Here is a 20,720-nt window from a genome sequence, read left to right on the forward strand (position 1 = left end):
GGTGGGGGGGGGGGTGGGGGGGGGGGAGGATTGTGTGTTTCCTATGAAATACTTGCTTTGTAAATTTTATAATCAAAGAGAAAAATAATGAAATATTGCCTCATTTTATTCCCACTTTTCAATTCTGCAGAACTAGTTTCACATACTTCTGTATTTCCCAGTAAGATCATTATAGAAATGTAAAATAATAACCTGTCTTGATTTGCCTTTAAAGGAGGGGATTAAAGGCATTTTCTTATTTGCACGTACAGCAACAGGCTGACTTCTCCAGCTAAAATTACTTAACCTGTAACTTTGTGTTCATGGTGGCAATCAGCTAAATTAAATACAGGACTATACATTGGGATAGCTGTGTTTTATTTAGTAAGAAGCCTTATGTAAAGTTCATAAATGTTGCACAAAACACAGCTGTTTGGCCCTGGTCCAAGAGGTAATGAGGATCAAAAGAGTAGGGGAGATAACCTTTAGCTTAATATAGCTTGGTAAATTAGATCCTATATATGCTAATTTTGTACTTTTTTTAATAGATGGAACTGATTAAAAATATAAGTACTGCCGAACAGCCCTATTTATTCACTCGACATGTTCATTTCCTCAACTTCTCAAGGTAAGATATTTTCCAGTTTAATGGTTCTTTCGTTTCTTTTCAGTACTTAGTCTCCTTCTAACAAACAATTACTTTAAAATCTACCTTCATTTCCAAGGTAGTGTAATTGCCCTTCAAAAGGCATTTTTAATCCATTTATTTTTGCTGTAGAGGGATCAAAATTTGAAAGATTTGGACAGAAGTTCATTTCTTTCTAGAATACTAATCTTAAATCTTGTGGAAACTTGAAATTATTTTTAATGAGAAGCCATTTGACATGATAGTTCTCTCTCTAAAAAAAAAAATTAGGTTCTGTATTGAAACAAAACAGGCAAGAGATGGATATTTTAGCAGACATATTTCATTGCACATTTTTATACAGTTTGAACTCTCACGGGACTCTGGCACTAACTTAGTGGTGGAATTATGTGTATTTTATAGGGTCCAAAACGTTAGGACCAGCCTCTCTACCTTTTTAATATTCCATTTGATTACTCTAAGCCTTGCGTGTTTGATGCTGGTGGGTATTCTCGAAATCTGCTTTTTTCTTCAGCTGCAGGGACCTTTTGATAATAATGCAAATCTTCAAATTTATGTGTTTAGACCCTTGACCTGTCAGGTTGCTAACTGCAAGTTCTGGGCAAGTTCCTCTCTTCCCCCGGAATCCATTAGCACAGGTGGCCTTGTCACTCTGCTAGGAGTTCTCAGACTCCTCCTCGAAGGCTGGCCTGTCTGAGCTCACAGTTGGTTTGGGCTGACAGAGCACTGGGTCCAGGGGCAGATCTGCTGACCAGCCCGAGACCCTGGGCCTCCCTCATCAGCCATCTGACCAGCACTTCCCTCACTGCTTTTCCCATGGGGATAACGGGACCTCATAGGCCCACAGGAGAGTCCTGCTAGCTGTGCTGACTTAATGGCCCCGCGGGCCGGGCCACCAGGGAGGCCTGAGTTTGCACTGGGCCGGCACTTTGGCTGCCCAGCCCCAGGATGCCTAAGAGTCTGCCGGGCCGGGAGAAGGTTTTAGCCTTCAAAGCACTTTCCTGCTGTGCAGCAGGCCCTGTGCAAATGAGAGAGAATGAGATTCAGCAAAGCAAGTTATTAGGCAGCAAAGGGAGTTGCTGCCTTATCTTTGAAAGCAAGTTTCCTCTGAAGTTTCCCCAGCCTGTCTGCTGCACAGGGTCCCCTCAGGGTGGTGAACAGGTGAGGACACCTGCGGATTACCCTCAGTGGCCCAGGGGAGCTGCGTGGGTCTCCAACCACATTTCTAAAGTGGCTTGTCACTGGACTGTTTGGGGTACGTGCCTTGCCTCTCACTTCCGGTGGGCCAAGAACATATAATTAGACATAATTAGATAACGAGGACTGGGTAGCTATTTCGGGCCTTGTGGTTTTTTTTTTTTTTTTTTTTTTTTTTGGGGTGAGCGCCACCAGGGAAGCCCGGGCCTTGTGTTTTATGACTTGTAGACGGCACAGCACAGACCCTCTGACCCCTTGCTTCGCTCATGCGCTTCCTTCCCTCCTTCCTTTCTGCGTCACCCCTGACGTCCTCAAATCTCGTTCGTTTCTTCTTCTTTTTTTTAAACTTTTTATTGGAGTATAGTTGATTTACAATGTTGTGTTAGTTTCAGGTGTACAGCAAAGCGAATCAGTTATACATATACATATATCCACTCTTTTTTAGATTCTTTTCCCATATAGGTCATTACAGAGTATTGAGTTGAGTTCCCCATGCTATACAGTAGGTCCTTATTAGTTATCTGTTTAATATATAGTAGTGTGTATATGTCAATCCCACTTTCCCAATTTATCCCTCCCCCTGCCCCTTACTCCCTGGGAACCGTAAGTTTGTCAAACCTCATTCATTTACTCCTCTTGCTTCAAGGGCAAATCTTTACAACCCAAACAAACTGCAACACAACTAATTTTAATCAGGATAGTATAGCACTCTAATGACAAGCCAACACCAGTATCTTAATTGGATCGGCAGAGCTGGGCACAGCCTGGTGACCGTATTTTATCATGGCCTACACTACCAAGAGTTTAATCTTGATTGATTTAGTTCTGAAAGAAAAAAAAATGATAAAAACCTTTTAGAAGACACCGCATTTCAGGAAGCAGTGTCAGCCTGACTGTCAGGACCTCTGGGTGTCAGACCTTCCTGCTGACCACAGGCTCGGTGAACAGTTTAACCTTTTGAGGGCAGAGGGTCTCCGTTTTCCCATCTATAAAATAGGGACAGTTCCTGCCCACCCCTGGTTTGTAGGGATGCTCTGAACATGTGAAGGAAAGCCTTCCAAGTTCTTGGAGAGAAGGCTATTATGTGTATTCCAAGTGGCATTTAAAAGGCATTTCTGTAGAAGCCTCAGCCTGAGCCCCCAGTTTGGCTCCTGTCCCAGGGCAGCCTGGCAGTGTCTCTAATGTAACGCCTTGAGGACAGGGCCCTGCTCTCGCTGGTTTCTCCTCCCTCGATTCCACTTTGTTCAATTAAATACATACATATTGACGACCCTCTATCTCTGGGCCCTGCGCTAGGACTGGGGCTTCTGCAGTGAACAAGAAATGCTGTCCATGCCTTCAGGGAACTGTAAGTTCTTCGTCCATTAAGGAAGAATCAGCAACGAAACATGATGAGCTTTAGGAGAAAGACTCAGTGGGTGTCCCCTAGGGGAATTGGGAGGGCAGGACCCTCCCTGCTAGAGCAGGAGCCATTGCTGCTGGGCTGTGAGGGATGGTCCAGCATGCAGGGGAAGGGCACTGGCGGCCCAGGAGCCAGCCTGAGCAAAAACTGAACAAAGAGAAGGATGGAAAGGAATCCCGGAAATGGGAGCACAGCAGGAATGGAACAGTAGTGAAGAGTTTCAAGCAGGAAAAAGTAGAGACTGGCCTGATCAGCTCGAAAAAACTCACGCTGACTATGGGTTCAATCTCATTTTCTCTTCCCATCCCACATGCACAAGGCCCGGGGCCTCAGCTACGAGACCTCCATAAGCATAAACAGAATGACACATTGAATTTTAATATATTACAAGACTATTAACACTCATTGAACATGGGAATTTAAGCCATCAGCTTTTCTTTTTCAAGGGAATAGCTTTATTTAAGGAAAATTTCTTGGGTACAAATGGCAAACTGTGGGCATACAAGGAAGGCCCCCAAATACACAATTAATAGAGAAAAACAACTATGTTGGGACTTGTTTAGAGGGATTTCACATACTTTTAAAACTGAGGTCTGTATTTTGAATTATAAGGCATAGAGATAATTAAGCTGCTCTTAAGACACCTACCCTGATCTTTGCTGACACGCATTGTTTCAAGATAATGAGGTTATTAAGAGAAGAATTGATGCTACAACCTAATACTCTGTACGGATGCTTTATGTCTAAGTCTCCTTACATTCTTGACATGCAGCAAAACACTTGCTGGGAAGTGGAATGTAAGAACGGAAGTCTAACCTTCCCAACGCCTTCTTTTGTACATTTATGTTCTGAACTCTTGAAGTGTACGGCGTTATACCAAAATGAATCGCCCCTTATTTCTTTTTCTCCATTAAGTATGGCATTCTTGTCTGGAATTTAGATACTCTGAGTGATGTAAAATTCTTTCCTGTGAGTTTTTGGTGATTCAATAAGTTTCATTTATTCATAACCTAGGCATCTTGTCCTGTCCCATTTTTTCTCTTTTTTTTTTTTTAGACCTAGAAGGAACAATTTCTCCATATCCATTTTTATTAATTCAACCATAGAAAGCAATACTATCAGACCAAAAGAGTGCTTTTGGAGATAATTAAGATTATCTCCAAAGTAGTTGCCTCAGGGAAGGCTCCCTGCCAGAGGAGATAAACACTACCGAGGTCAGCAGAAACCTCAGATCAATTTGGGTTTGTGAGGTTTTCCACTGCTCTTTGGTTTTTGAGCTACCTGAAAGTTCAGGCCAGACAGGTGTTTTTCACCTGGTCTACCTGGAGAAGTGAGTCAAAATTACGTCGGCCTAAAAGATGCTACTCTTTGTTGTGATGTTTAAGTAGGATGTTTAATATTTTTGTACTCTGGTTTCATGTGTCTGTTCCCAGTTGTTGAAGTCACCTAAAGAATTAGAATTTTTGAAAAAGTTCCGCTTCCCAACATCACCTCTTTAAGTATGTCTTAGATCATCAAGACTGTGACAGACAATTCAATTTGTCTTCCCCCCTCCTGCCCCATTTTGTTTTCTAAGATTATTTTTTGGCAGGGTGGGGGGAAGTAATTTTTTTCCAATCTACAATTCCCCTCGACCCCCAACTTGGGTCTTGCAGGGAAAACACTGTGAAGGTTTGTGTCAGAGCGCAATGCTATGAAAATAGCCCAAGCGAATTATGAGATATCACTACACTAACTGATCTCAAACTACCACTACTCTTAATCTTTTTCCGTGTCTCTTCCTTTCTCACCCATGACCCCCTTACCCTTCTTTGTGTCCATTTCTCTTTCCTTATTTGTCTCTGATGGTGGCTCCAATGCCAAAACTAACTTGCAAAAGCAAAACATTTAAAAATCAATCAGTCGCTGCAGAAGTAAGTAGGGTGTGATGTGCAAGGACACCATGTGAGTTTTGGACACTTCTTTCTTCCCTTGAAGGGAGGTCTTAGTTACTGATGTGAACAAAGTCTGCCCTCTGATGGCATCATTTAACAAAACAAATCCGATCTCGCTAATTCCATAATTCAAACGGGTTTCCACATCTTATTTCTAAATGTTGACTTTGTTTTCATTCTCATTAGCAAAGTCATCCATTTTAATTGTGTCCTGCAAATCTTTTGTAATAGTGACAGACACCTCAAGCTCTGAAGAGAGCGTCAAAATAAAACTGATATTAGCGCTTAGTGAATGCTATCTTTACCTGCTTAGAGCCCAGAAGTTTGATTTTCAGAATGAGAGTTTTCTCTCAGTTTATCCTGTGAAGACATGGCTGGACTCATCTTCCGGAAATGGCGCTTTCCGCCTCCCTTTTCTCTTTTCCCTCCACAGCAGGTGGACTCTGCTGCCCCGTGAGCCCCCCCACTCGTGGCTGGCCCGTCAGGGCGTGGTGTGATCTGGACTTGCCCTGAGCCCATCTCCCTGCACACCACGAAGGGCTTCCTCCCTGTTGTCTATTGGTTTCCATCAAGTCATCTTCCTCTCCCAGCAGGAACCTTAACTCCAGTGTCCCAGCTGCCCCACCCTCACTCAGCAGAAGCCCCCACCTCTCTTCCCTCAGGACACTCAGGGAGCAGAGAGTAGCTCAGCCTCTGCTTGCGTTTCGTGATGGGAGGCTCTGTGCTGGGCACCAAGGACCAAAGTGTCCGCTGAATGAGGTTGTGAGGACAGAGGGTGGCCCTTCCACCCCGTTGCAGCAAATGACCATTAATTAACCATCTTGCCCCTCCTCCGCCCGCAGGCAGCCCCTCATGCTGCCCCCCAAGCAACTATATCCTTTTCCACGGTGGCCTTTCTCTCACTTCAAAGTGTCTCCTTCCTCACTGCCAGGGATCAAAGCATGGGCCACTAGCCTTGGGACACTCTTCCTTTTTTGATGTGGGTGACAGCGCAGGAATAACCTCTACTTTTAGGCCGGAGGTGAAAAATACAGATATACTCTCAGTAGAATGAAAATTGCCAGGGCTAAGGAGGAAGGAGGGGAACGGGATTTATTGTTTACTGGGCACAGAATTTCAGCTGGGGATGATGAGAGGATTCTGGAGTTGGATGATGGTGATGGTGGTACAACAGTGTGAATGTACTCGATGCCACTGAACTGTCCCCTTAAAAATGGCAGAAAGGGTAAATTTTATGTTATGTGTATTTTAGCACAAGTAAAAATTATATATATGCTGTTTGCACTCATAGAAAACTCTACTGTCGTAGGAGAACAAAATAGTCTTAACTCTCTAGAATAATTTTTTTTCACTTTCATGCTTTATTGAAAGTAAAATATGAATCAAAGACAGGTATTGGTAAGCAGGTTACGTCTCTAAAGAATTACTTTTAGTTCAGAGCAGAATGTTGTCCCATCCCCTGTGATACAAATCCTTTGCGGACCAAAGCATCTGGTGTGAAACTCAAGCAAGGAAATATAACAGAACTTTATTCCCTCCCGTGCCTATAAATCTCATGTGTAAACATGATTTACTGATACTGCTACTAAACTTTTTCAGTCTTTACTTGCCCATTTCCCCCCCGCCCCCCTTAAATATAAAATTTGAAACATTTCCTTCAAGTCTGATGGCCTTCAGTGCAATCTGCTGTATCTGACATAAGGCATTTGGGGACAGTCACTTTTGAATGGTTTCCTGCCTTGCGGAGGAGTCATGCATATAGTTTTGGCCTTAAGTCTTGTTATTTAATACGTGCAGTAACGGCCCAGGAAGAATATCATCTGCAATCTGATGAAAGTGTACCTAAAATTCTTTCCCAAGGGCTTTGTGCAGCTACTGGGAGGTGACTAGTGTTGATTGAAGGGTTGATCCATGGAGGTAGCTGTGTGGGGCGAATGGTGAAGAAAATTCTCAGAATGAGATACTCAGGAATGCATGGGAGAAGTGAAAACCATGCGGTTATTATTTCTGGAGAATTATGTCCTGCTTTGGACCTTCATCTTCTCATCAAAAAGCCAAAAACAGAATACGGTAAATTTGCAGCCGGTCAGAAGGAGACCCACAGGGGTAATTAAAGAGTTGGTAAATATGACCTATGAACAGATATCAGTGAAATTGGAAATACCTGCTATTTTAGGATGCCTGGAAAGAGCTCGAAATATGCTGTGGTTATTGTGGTGACCAAGGGCGAAGAGGGGGTGTTGTTAAGCGAAAGACAAAATATGACCTGACTCTCCTACTCTCCAGTACATGCAAAGCACAGAACCTCTCATCAGCTGTGGTCGACTCAGGTTTTTAAAAAACTTGATAAAGATGAAATTAGAGCTATAGATGATAAAATTAAGGGAAATGAATCTCAAGACAAATGCTAAAGGGATTTCAAAAAAAAACACATGGCCTTCCCTGGTGGCGCAGAGGTTGAGAGTCCGCCTGCCGATGCAGGGGACACGGGTTCGTGCCCTGGTCCGGGAGGATCCCACACGCCGCGGAGCGGCTGGGCCCGTGAGCCATGGCCGCTGAGCCTGCACGTCCAGAGCCTGTGCTCCGCAACGGGAGAGGCCGCGACAGTGAGAGGCCCGTGTACCGCAAAAAAAGAAAAAAGAAAAAGAAACACATGCAAAAGAACGCTAAAGGAGCTGAGAAGGCTTAAAGTTGTAAAAGCATCTGAAGAGAAGCTGATCCTTTGTGTCGAGTGGATCAAACCAAAGGAAACGTGCACAGAAGGAAGACTAGGAATTTTGGTCGAGGTAACAAGGACGCCTCAACTGATGGGCTTCACAGGGAGGCTGTGGAATCTCCCCTCAAGGGTTTTAAAAAAATAAGGCAGAGCGCTGTGCTTCCTGGGAAGGCGGGGGAGGGGTGGGGGGAACAGTCAGTTCAGGTGACCCAGAGACCTTCCAAGGGTGACCTGGACTTCTGACCAGAATTTTAAAATTACTGAGAGAAGACAAACCGATCCTGAGAGAGGATGGGATGAGGGTGGGACATTTGTTTCCCTTCTCAAGCCCAGGGACACATGGGTGGTGTTTGGCCCCTTTTGTGTAACTGACATGTCACCCCAGGTTTTGCCAGTTTGGGAAGGAGCTGTGTGTCCTAGAAAAAGGATGAGGGTTGGTGGTCTGAAACCATTATTACTGTCATTTTCTGGAAGAGGAAAGATATGTATCAGATACCTCTCTCACCGTTAGAAATTTCTAGAGAGGCTATTGCAGTATCTGATACTATTTGACAATAAATTCCTACATTGTCTAAAACTTCTTCTGGAAATCTTGCATTGGGTCACAATGTGCAAACAGGAGCAGGTCGCCCCGGCTCGACAAGCCTTGTCATTCTTCTCATCTACAGCCTTCAGTGGAAGGTGGCTGTGACCAGGCTGAGAAAACCATCTCGTAGTGGGCAGCCGTGCATGGACTCACAGCACCAGGCGGTTCTGCTAATTAGCGGTAATAGTCATTCTTCACAGACCATGGAAGCACAGTTGAGGTTTTTAATAGCATGTTGCAATTTGAGGGTTGAATTGCATTCACATCTGGTATGCAGGCTTTGTCTTTCTAATCCCTAACCCTATTACTTTAGTTGCTATTTATCATAGATATGAAACCCAATTTAATTAAAAAGAGGAAGATACATCCAGGATGATGGTGGTTAGCCGTGGTTGGCACAGCTGATTTCTGGAACTAGTTAGTTGTTCGCCCAGCTGCGTGAACGTCACCTTGTGTACGTCTGGGATCTGACAAAGAGTCGTGTTGGCATGGCTAACCCTGCTCCTGAGTGGTGTGTTTTCAGATGTGGTGTATTCGAGGAGTCCAGAATTGCACTCACGCATCCTGGCGCCTGAAATCACACCACTGGAGAGTCATCCCTTCTTGTGCCTTTGGATTCTTCTCTCTGAAGATTCTCTTTTAAAATGCAAAGACCTGGAGGGACTTCCCTGGCAGTCCAGTGGTTAAGACTTCGCCTTCCGATGCAGGGGGTGTGGGTTTAATCCCTGGTCGGGGAGCTAAGATCCCACATGCCTCGTGGCCAGAAACCCAAAACATAAAACAGAAGCAATATTGTAACAAATCCAATAAAGACTTAAAAAATTGTCCACATTAAAAAAACCCAAAAAAACCTGGGGAAAGCATTCTATGTATCAATACACAAAAAACGATTGGTGGCTTGTTATGTCTACTTTCCTTTACCACAGAGACCTGTGATAGTGGCAGAAACTTGCAAACTCAGAAACATCCACCCATGGTGTCTTCTAAGACCATGCCTTCATTGGTTGAGCACCTACTGTGTGCCACACACTGTCTAAAGGACATTGTTCCTGGCTTCTGGAGGCCCATAGTCTGATGGGAGAGGCAGACATGTACACACAGAGTGGAGAGAGCATTTGAGCCAGAGGAGGGAGGGATTGACACGAGGATGGGAGTCAACTGCGGAAGGATGTCACGGTGATTCTGGGCTGGGTCTTGAAAGGTGAACAGTCTGCCAGCTGGAGAGGTGGCAGCAGGATCGTGTCAGTTCGTTTTCTCTGAGCTCTTTCTGACCCCTGACAGAATGTCTAGGCACCCTCCTCGGAAGGTCACGGGGTGAGAGAAGCCTGTGGGTCCCTCAGGAGGTCCCCAGAACAAGACCTCTGCCCAGAGCCTGGAGAGTTCTCCCAGGCCCTTCAGGGTCACTGCTTTCAGGCAGTTCAAAGAGAAAGGGGAGGAATCCGTAAGACAAATTCAACCAACCTAATCCTTTTGCCTGGCGAAGGCCTCGCTCTTGGGCCACAATTCAGTGCATTTGTCTACTCCCTTTGCAGAAGGAATTAAAATGGCACACTTAGATATTTGCTTTATTTTTATCTAAAACCCCTTGCCATCATTTGAGGATAATTATATTGGTTTTTGTTGTGTTCATGTTATCCCTTACACTGTTACTTTTCTCAGCTTTGGAACCTTCTTTCCATGGTTCAGAGCACAGATTCTGGAGTCAGACTGCCTGGATTCATATCCGGGCTCAGCCACAAGTTACAAGCTCCCTGCCTCCGTTTCCCCCATGTAAATGGGGATAATTACGATTTCTACTCCACTGAGGCGTGGGGAGGGTTCGGTGAGTCGGTTACAAAGTATTTACAGCAAGGTGAACAGGGAGCGTTTCATAAATGTTGGCTGTTATTATCCACTTCCTGCAGAGCCCCTTATCTGAGACTGTTTGAATTAGAATGTAGAATAAGTACCATTTCACCCAATGAGGCTTTCGGAATTTACCAGGTAGTCAAAACATTCCATGAGGGCCGGTGGAAATACAACACCCAGTTCAGCGGGCCCCCGCCCTCAGGAACCTGCAGCCTCCTGAGAAAAGGAGACCGCATCTACACCTTCACGTTGACAAATACCGCAGTTTGCACAGCCCTCACCGCCTCTCAGCAGGTACCTGGACAGGCACCTCCCGCAGGATACTAAGTGCCCATCAGGAAACACTGCTCGCTGATTAGTTTGTGCACTGGCACCTGAGCAGACAGGGTCTTCTGATGATGATGTATTAACCTAGAGGGGAGCCAGTATCTAAGTGGGCTTGATTTTCCTCCAGAAGTGATGGCTTGTAACCAGCTCCATGTTTGTATGCGTCATAGGTTTGGAGGAGACCAGCCTGTCTACATCAACATCATTAGAGACCCTGTCAACCGGTTTTTATCTAACTATTTTTTCCGTCGATTTGGAGACTGGAGAGGAGAACAGAATCACATGATCCGTACCCCCAGCATGAGGCAGGAAGAGCGCTACCTGGTAAGTCCTGTCACATCGAAGAGCTGGTCCCTCCCCTCCCCGTGGCCGTCCTGTCCACGAGCTCCATGTGATGAGGGCACGTCCTCAGGGAGCAAGTTTTTGCCAGTGAAAAATTAATTTTCCAGATGACCCAGATCTTAACGAACATTTTCTCAAATGACTTTCTAACCTTGTTTTCCTCAGTTTGTCTTTAGTGCTAGGTTTTAGGCCCCAGAGAAGAAATAGTCTTTCCCAGGGAATCCTGACCAGCACTATTGTCGTTTTGGTGTGTTTGGGGATTTCTCTTGAAAGGTCACAAAGTACTGTCTCATACTTCATGCCATTCAGTTCCCGTGACAGTCCCATGAGGGAGGGGTATTTTCAGATGAGAACCCTGAGATTCCAAAAGGATGTGAGCACAGCCATGACTGACTGTTTCCAGGTCCTCTGACTCCAAGTCCAAGGTCCTTTCCACCAGAGCACAACAGAATCCGGTATCTTGGCAAAATCAGTTTGCTTTTCTGGACCTTGTTTGGGGACCCTCAGCTTCATAGGGATGTTCATTTTGATCCCAGTAATTGTTTCCACAGCTTGGAGTTGGTAACAAATGAAAGTACTGCATCTGGCAGCCAGCACCAGAATAAACGATGCGTTTCCCACTAGTTTGTGACCTAGATTGACAAACACTTGCTGAGTGGCTTAGAGCCTCAGCCACTAAAGTGTTAAAGAGGCTGAAATGCTGGTCTCTGTGTCTGAGAGAGCCCGTCAGGTTCACCCAGACTGTCCCGGGCTGTCAGGCACAGCAGAAAGAGAAGGATGTATGGAGGGCTCTGTGGAGATCCGCTTCCACGGCTGGCATGTAACACAGAGCCCATGCCCACCGCTGGTGTGTGTGCAGCAGCATCCTCGAGCTAAAGAAGAGTCTCGTTAGTCACAGTTCCAGCACAACGCCAGAACTTCTCTTTCCTCATTTGATTTTAAAAAGCATGATAAACGTATGTGTTTGGAGGATGGAGCATTTTTCGATAATGTCACTTTCATGTCTTAAAATTCACAATTAGAGTTGAGAAAACTGAGATGCACAGAAGTTAAGGATCGTATCCAGTGCTACACAACTAGTTATAGATGGGCCATCACTAGCGACCAAGGCTTTTCACTCACCATTTAGCATTTGTTCAGCTACCTAATGCTTCAATGAAATATTCTGATGGTATATTTTTAAAGTGACTTTTATTTCTTTTTCTTTTTCACTTCTGATGGCAAAAACTCTGATCTTTTTCTTTAAAATACATGTTATGAATATGGCTCTGTATTTTTTTATTCAATGGCAAGTACATATTCAGAGTATAGAACCACTTACTAGAGGAATAATGTCTTTATAGTTTGTGCTGGACCTGATTAGCATTATATGTTTTTTTGAAAACATATAGCATCTTCCATGTAACCAAAATATACTACAAAGTTTCTGGCTCAATCCGATACTACAGAAGTTAGAACCGAGTGTAGCAGAAGATGCTGAAAAACCAAATATATGAAGACAAGTTTTATGAATCCCACTCTTCAAATATTAATGTAGGTAATAAGTAAATTCACAGTCTACCAGAAAGTGAAAAGTGATTCGGGAAAGTGGATGGGCAGTGCCAGGGATCCATCATGCAGCGGGAGAGATGAGGGACAGGCTGCCATGCGATGTTGATAAGCAGGTCAGGGAAGGCATTGCATCTGGCATATAAACAGCAATTAGAATGAGAAGTGGAATTGGTCACTCGGTCGGTTGGGAGAATGCAGCTCCAGGTGGTGGGGGCAGCTGGACCAAAGGCCTGGAGTGGGCACTTGTGTGCTCATTCAGAAATCAGCAGGGAGAACAGAGTGGCTGGTATAGAGTGAGGTGTGGGGAGAGGGAAGTGGCAGGTAAGTCTTGGAGACCACAGATCGTATAAGGCCCTGTGAGGCACTGCAGTAACTTTGAGTTGGGAAGTAACATGAATAACCCCAAATCGTTCACACCCTTTTTTATTGAAGTATAGTTGATTTACAATGTTGTGTTAATTTCTGCTGTACAGCAAAGTGACTCATTTATACATATTTATGCATTCTTTTTTTTATATCCTTTTCCATCATGGTTTATCATAGGATACTGAATATAGTTCTCTGTGTTATATGGTAGGACCTTGTTGTTTATTCATTTCGTATAGAATAGCTTACATCTGCTAACCCCAATCCCCCACTACATCCCTCCCCCAAACCCCTCCCCCTTGGCAACCACCAGTCTGTTCTCTATGTCCGTGAGTCTGTTTCATAGATACATTCATTTGTGTCATATTTTAGATTCCACATATAAGTGATATCATACGGTATTTGTCTTTCTCTGTCTGACTTACCTCACTTTGTATGATACTCTCTGGTTGCATCCATGTTGCTGCAAATGACATTATTACATTCCTTTTTATGGCTGAGTAGTATTCCATTGTATATATGTACCACAACTTCTTTATCCATTCATCTGTTGATGGACATTTGGGTTGTTTCCATGTCTTGGCTATTGTGAATAGTGCTGCTGTGAACATAGGGGTGCATGTGCCTTTTTGGATTAGAGTTTTGTCTGGATGTATGCCCAGGATTGGGATTGTTGGATCATAGGGTAATTGTATTTTTAGTTTTCTGAGGAACCTCCATACTGTTTTCCATAATGGCTGTACCAACTTACATTCCCACCAGCAGTGTGGGAGGGTTCCCTTTTCTCCAAATTGTCTCCAGCATTTGTTATTTGTAGACTTTTTAATGATGGCCATTCTGACTGGTGTGAGGTGGTACCTCGTTGTAGTTTTGATTCGCATTTCCCTAATAATTAGCGATGCTGAGCATCTTTTCAGGCACCTATTGGCCATTTGTACTTCTTCTTTGGAGAAATGTCTGCTTAAGTCTTCTGCCCATTTTTTGATTGGGCTGTTTGCTTTGTTGTTGTTGAGTTGTATGAGGTGTTTTTATATTTTGGAAATTAAGCCCTTGCCGCAAATTGTACACACCTTAATCAGTGAATCTTTCTCCCGTATCTCCACTAAAAAGCAGAGCCCTCCTCCCAGCCGGGGATGTGTCATCTCATGAGCCTTCAAACATCCTCAGCAATTCTCCCCCTTCTTTCTGGGAGTCAGGACTCCTCCCTGCTGCTCTAGACCTGTATCTGACACCTGGGTGCTTGTTCTGAAGTCTCACAAGCCTCCTCACACTCAAAGTTTCCAGGGGTTCTATTGAAAATGGGGTCTGTGGGATGGAGACCCCAAAGTTGTGCAGTGCACAACCTACACAGCTGTACATGGATGTCCCGATATTCTTCTTCAGTGCTCCCACCAGGTTCTACGCTGGCTGGCCATGTCATTTCTCTGGGTGATATAATGTCTTCACATCTCTTCTGTCCTCCCAACAGCCTATAAGCTCTTTGAGGACAAGATAAGATCAGAGTTCCATCTGTGTCCTTGGTACTCAGAAGAGGGGCTGAATTAGTAGAAGCCTCAATACACTACTTAATCAATAAAATAAACAACAACAAAAATATTAATACAGTTATAATGTAGTTAATATGGAGTTGGGGGAATCTTCTACGTTTTTCTACCCTGTCATCCTGTAAATCATTCCACATAACATAGTCTTCACACAAACAATAAGTTGTAATCATTAGCGAGAGAAATTGTGTAAACATGCGAGAAAAAACTCATGGTTTAGTCTTTTTTTTTAAAGCCCATAAAATGTTGAAAGTTGGTAATGGAGGCAACTCTTATATTTTTGAAGAGCCTTTATGCTGTGATATGAGAGATTCCAGGGAAATTTCCCTGCCTGGAATTCTACCCTTAGAGATTTGCAGGGGCCCCCGTTCCAAATGTAAAGCACTGTGTCCTGGGAAGGGCCGGTGTCAGATGAGCTCAGCTCATTCCTTGGCAAGACCCCAGCAGGAGAGCACTGGGCTCCCAAAAGCAGCAGAGGGAGAAATCAGGGGAGCAGGAGTGGAGAGGGGCCCCAGGGACACGTGACTCCTTTATGATCCAGCTCCAGCCTGACCCCGTTAGCAGGGCTGTTTTCTTGTTCAAAGGATGGTTTGTTTATTTGGAAGAAGACAGTCTACAGCCTTTTTTTTTAATAGCTGAAACTTTTCATTCCATCTCCTTGGTCCCATCAGACCCTTGAAATAAAACTGCCCCCTTTCAGAGCCTGTCCTCATTTTGGCAAGCCTGGGTGGTCAGTTGTTTCACTCAAAAGAGGGTGTTGTTTGTGTCTCGCTGGGGTGCAGGGCAGCTGTGAGGAGACCTGGTCCCCTCAGTGAGGCCCCGCCTGGGCGTGAGGGCCCAAAAGGGGATGCACGCAGGGTGACCCTGCACCAGAGGGGGCAAGCAGAGCAGGCCACCCCCCTGGGGGACCTCGCGGCGAGGCCTCTCCCTGCTTGCTACACACACACAGAGTCACGGAGGGGGTGGGGGGCACCCGAAACGGGTCCACTGATGTCCCCACATGATTCCAGATCTCAGCGCTCCGAAGCCACTTGCTTTATCCAGTTGCCAAAAATCAGGCAGCTCTGCTCCTGGCCGTGAGCCTTGCAGAGCTGCTTAGCATACAGCTGAGAGAGGGCCGGGGCCTCTGGGGCTGAAATATTATCATCTCTGATGCTGGGTGGTTGGGAAGAAAATGGAAAAGGGCGCAGGGATCGTAGGATTCGCAGGGTCCCTGGAGGTCGGTCATGAGGAACCTCTCATCTCACAGATGTAGGAACAGGGCCTGGGTCTAGTGATGGGTTAGGGGTCCTGCCAGGCGTAGAGGCTGTCCTGACTCCACTGCTGTGTTGCTGGATCACTTGGACCCTATGTTTGACTTCCTGAATGGTAAAGGGAGGGGAGGACTGGGCCGAGTTCCATGCTTTTTGAGCAAAATCATTTGTCTGACACATCTTTACAAAGACATAGCTGTTATAACAATTTTTTTCAAACACCCAAGGCTCTTGTAGCTGTTTTCCATATTTTCTGGAAACAATTAGATTTTTCTAAAAGTTTCTGTTTCTTCCCAAACCAATCTTCACTTGTATTTATCAGGAAATAATTTTACAATAAATTATTGCTAGAACGGATACAAATTCAACTTATAGCAGCCACGCTGTGAAAAGGCAATTCTCTTAGGCTCATTTCTCTTTGTCCAGAGCCAGAGTGCAGATGTAGCTGTGTCCTTTTTCGGTTTTCGACTCAGGAGGTGGGGTAGATCTGAGCCCAGGCACACTTTGACACGTTCCAGCACTTGAGACTCTTCTCCAGCTGGAGTTCAGGCTGTGTTATTTCCAGGGCAGGGAAATACCTGGCACCCAGGATGCAGTTAATGAGAATGAATGTCTGCTCATGAAGAGCAACTGTTGTGATTTACAAGCAAGGGGGGAGAATCTCATTCCTGCCGAAGCCACTCCCTTTTCCAGTCCATGAGTTTCCAGTCACCTGCCATTTCTACTCTGTCAGTTACACGTGTGTGATTTTTGCCTGTTGCTTGCCTAAAACCTGGCCTGAGAAAGTTTCATGGTAAAATATTCTGCAGAGACAGCACTTAGCACTTTCAGACTCCAAAAAATACCAAGTTGGGCTCCTTACCCAAACTTACTGCAACTTCACCAGACCATCCTTCACTAGGTGACCCTCCATTTGCAGAGCAGGAAGAGAGAGGAGGGCATTTTCCCAGGGAGAAAACTGCCTCTGTGATACTGTTTATTCATCTTGGCTATAAAGCGTGGAAAGTAATGCATGTTTGAAAAAAAAAGATGGTAATTTACAGCTTCTTAATTCATAAAGAATTCAGTAAATCATGTTGGCCCATTTGGATTCTGGAGAAGCCTGAACATTGGCCAGCGTCAGCAAAGATTTTCAGAAAGCTATGCATTTTAATCTGCTTGAAAGCTTTGGACTCTGAGCATCCTTTAGCTTTGGAAGTGTATGTACGAGATACTCGTTTCTGGAAATTTCCACTCAGTCCTGACTGGCTGAGGCCATCCTGGGAATGAAACCTCAGGCTGTGCCTTCATCCCTAGAGCATCATTTTTCTTAAAGGAAGAAAACAAATAAGGGATTTGGGTCATCTGCTTTCTACGTACTTCAGTAAACATCTCTGTTTTCCATATCTTTGAAGGTAAGAAAGTTCTTTGTCTCCAACTAGTTCACATTTGGCTTATGATTGCAGGCTGAGCTAACGGCCCAGGACATGGTGTACTTAGGTTGCGCTCTCGGCTGCCCTAGCTGGGTGACTCAGCCAGTGATTTAGCCTTGGCGAACCTTATTCTTCTCATCTGTACAATGGGAACATATCACCTTGCCTGTATCACGGGCTTCTTGAGAAAATAAATTGAACATTCTATACAGAGGTGCTTTGAAAGCTAAAACTTTACAAAACACGTTTCAGCATTGATGCTTTCACACCCCTGTCTCTATCAGTGGCTCCACGAGACCATTTTTTTCTGTAGATCCAGGGAGCTTGTCTCCTCCGGGGAGCCAGCAGGGGCTGCTGTTCTCTTGTGGCTCAGGCCACTCTGGGCCGTGTCCTGAACCGTCAGGTCCATGTGGCTTCTGCTGAGATCTCAGATAGCCCCACTAGACCCCTTCTCCTGGGAATCCGTTTCTAAGGAAACAGCTTCTCTTTGTTCCCAACAGCTGGAGACACGTTTTGATCCTAGCCTGCTGGCACCCATTTCTCCCGTGTTTATTTACTTGGAAACTTAAGCTGGTGTAGGCACGCGGCTGTAAAGTCACCGGAGCAGCACGTTCTGACCCCCGAGGGGTGGGGAGGAGAGGTGCGCGGGCCGGCAGGCTCTGTCATGCTGTGAGCCGCGCAGAGGACAAAGGACCCCCCCGCCCCGGAGAGAGATGTCTTTGACATCCATTTGTCCTGAAGTGTGTCGAAAGCAGGGGTCGCAGGTGTTTTTAGAACCAAAGACCAGTTCTGCAGTTTAGCAATACAGGGAGTACCCCTGGGAGCTTGGGACAGAGAAGTTGATGGGCATAGAAGGAGGAGAGGCACGAGGCGAGAAGAAAACAACAAAGGGATTTTGGGGGAAAGGAGGGGTCATGAGAGAGCCGTAAGCTTGGAGCCTTTGCGAGGGGAGAACAGAACGCCACCAGCCACCACCTGAGATGTCACCGAATAACCACACACAGGGCCAAGTGTGTGGCTTGATGCAGTCAGCGGGCTGTCCCCATATTAGCGCATTCATCCCCAGGGCATCCTCTGGTGTAGGCATTAGCACCCCCCCCTTCAACCCCTTATTACAGTAAGACCCCTACATACAAACGAGTTCCATCCCAAGAGCACATTCATAGCCCAATTTCTTCGTAAGTCCAACGAAGTTAGCCTAGGTACCCAACTAACACAGTCGGTATATATATCAATAGTACCGTACTGTAATAGGTTTATAGTACCTTTCACACAAATAATACGTAAAAAACAAACACAGAATATAAAGAAGACATTTTAATCTTCCAGTACAGTACCTTGAAAAGTGCAGTAGTAGCAGGACATCACCGCTGCTTTTATGCTTACTTCCAGACATCCTGAGCTTGAAATAAAGATCCTGTACCACCGTATTCTATACAGTACTGTACAGTAAAGTACAGAAAAGCACAACCACTTGTAGAGGATGCACACACATGACAATATACACCAGACACATGAACTAACTTACCTGATTGGACATGTGAACTCACATCCGCATCTTTGAAAGTTCACAACTTGAAGGTTCGTATGTAGGGGACTTGCTGTGTAGACTAGGAAGGCAACTCTGAGAGGCTGAGTGGATAAGACCAAACCTTGAACATGAGGAAGTGTGTTAGGCTGCATTAGTTACAAGGAGTTCAGGTCCACTCAGGTTGCCTCAGGGGAAGAGAAAAGTAAGAGTTATCATTAGGATGTAGCCGGTAATGAGGACAGAAGGGCCACGACTTCCAGCGAAGACCAGGAGATGCCACGCAGAGCCAGGCCACGTGGGAAGAGCAAAGAGCAGAGCGCAGCTCAGCCTCCCTGCGGGAAAACTAGAAGTGGTTCAGAACGGGAGCCGGGTCCAGCGGCTGGGTTATGTGGGCACCCGGTCAGCCCAGGGGTTCCCTTCTCCCTGTTCCCTGGTTCTTGACACACTTCAGCCGCTTGCTGTGCTCTCCTCTCTGCTCCCACGATGTTTCTCTGTAGCTCACATTCAGGCTTCTAAGAGTGACTTATTCGTCCACTTGGTCACTCTGACCAGCCATAGGTCATGTTTGGCTGCCCCGGGACAAGTCTCATCCGTGCTGTGTTCAAGAGTGTGGTCAGACAGATGGGACAGGATGGAGTCAACTCCAGGTATAGTGTTTGTGTTCATTTCCCATTACTGCTGTGGCAATTTACCACACACTTAGTGGGTTAAACTACCGACATTTCTAATCTTCCAGTTCTATAGGTCAGCAGTCTGACACCAGTCCCACTGGGCTAGACTCAAGGTGTTGGCAAAGCTGATTTTTTTTTTAAGAATTTTTTTTTTTTATGTGGACCATTTTTTTAAGTCTTTATTGAATTTGTTACAATACTGCTTCTGTTTTTTTGTCTTGGGTTTTTGGCCGCGAGGCATAGTGGAATCTTAGCTCCCCGACCAGGGATCAAACCTGCGCCCCCTGCATTGGAAGGGGGATTCTTAACCCCTGGACCACCAGGGAAGTCTCCAAAGCTGATTCCTTTTTGAAGGCTTGAGGGGAAGACCCATTTCCCTGTTCATTTTGGTGGTTGAGACTCCATGTCCTGTGGTTGTAGACTGAGATCCCATTTTCTTGCTGGTGGTCAGATGTGTGCCGTTCTCATTCTCTAGAGGCATCTACACTCCTTAAACCGTGGCTCCCTCCCTCCCAGCTTCCAAGTAACTGGTGGTGGGTTGAGTACCTCCCAAGCTTGACATTTCTCCCCCTTCTTCTTTTTTTAAAATTTTATTTATTTATTTATTTATTTTTGGCTGTGTTGGGTCTTCGTTGCTGCACATGGGCTTTCTCTAGTTGCGGTGAGTGGGGGCTACTCTTCATTGCAGCGCGTGAACTTCTCAATGCAGTTGAGGAGCACAGGCTCTAGGCACATGGGCTTCGGTAGTTGTGGCTCGCGGGCTCAGTAGCTGTGGCTCATGGGCTGTAGAGTGCAGGCTCAGTAGTTGTGGTGCACAGGCTTAGTTGCTCCACGGCACGTGGGATCTTCCCGGACCAGGGCTCGAACCCGTGTCCCCTGCGTTGGCAGGCGGATTCTTAACCACTGCGCCACCAGGGAAGTCCTCTTCTCCTCGCTTCTTCCATCTCATTTCTCTAACCAGCTGAGAAGGGTTCTCCACTTTTAAAGATTTCTGTGAACCAACTGGGCCCACCCAGATAATCTAGAATCATCTCCCCATCTCAAGGACTGTAACGTTAATCACATCTGCAGAATCCTGTTTGCTGTATAAGGTCCCATATTCACAGGTCCCAGGGATTAAGGGTGTAGACGTCTTTGGGGTCTGTTATCCTGCCCACCACAGTGTCACCTAGGACTGCGGGGACTGAGGGGCCTGTGGAGGCATTGTGAGCATGACAGGCATTTTGAAACTTGGCTTGTCCCAGCCACCGGTGGGGAGCCCACGTCTAGCTTTCCACTGTGGCATGCTGCCATGCAGTGGCACCAAACTATGGCTTTCCTGTCTCTGGTCTGCAAAACCAAGGGGCCAGTCATACATTTTATTTTTACTCCTATGGGTGACTTATTCATCCATCCATCCACTTATTCATCCATCC

General features: G+C 45.6%; 1 protein-coding gene across 2 annotated transcripts in view; it reads left to right on the plus strand.

The window, feature by feature from the left end:
• The window catches only part of UST (uronyl 2-sulfotransferase), a 298,078-nt gene that overhangs the window by 171,804 nt on the left and 105,554 nt on the right, over window positions 1-20,720 (plus strand). For both annotated transcript variants that reach the window (XM_024748054.1, XM_024748053.1), the window contains exons 4-5: window positions 528-607; window positions 10,806-10,959. In XM_024748054.1, coding sequence (XP_024603822.1) covers window positions 528-607; window positions 10,806-10,959 — 234 coding nt within the window. The remainder of the gene's footprint in view (window positions 1-527; window positions 608-10,805; window positions 10,960-20,720) is intronic.

This window comes from Neophocaena asiaeorientalis, unplaced genomic scaffold (genome assembly GCF_003031525.2).
Source record: "Neophocaena asiaeorientalis asiaeorientalis breed wild unplaced genomic scaffold, Neophocaena_asiaeorientalis_V1.1 scaffold123, whole genome shotgun sequence".
Classification (NCBI taxonomy): Eukaryota; Metazoa; Chordata; class Mammalia; order Artiodactyla; family Phocoenidae; genus Neophocaena; species Neophocaena asiaeorientalis.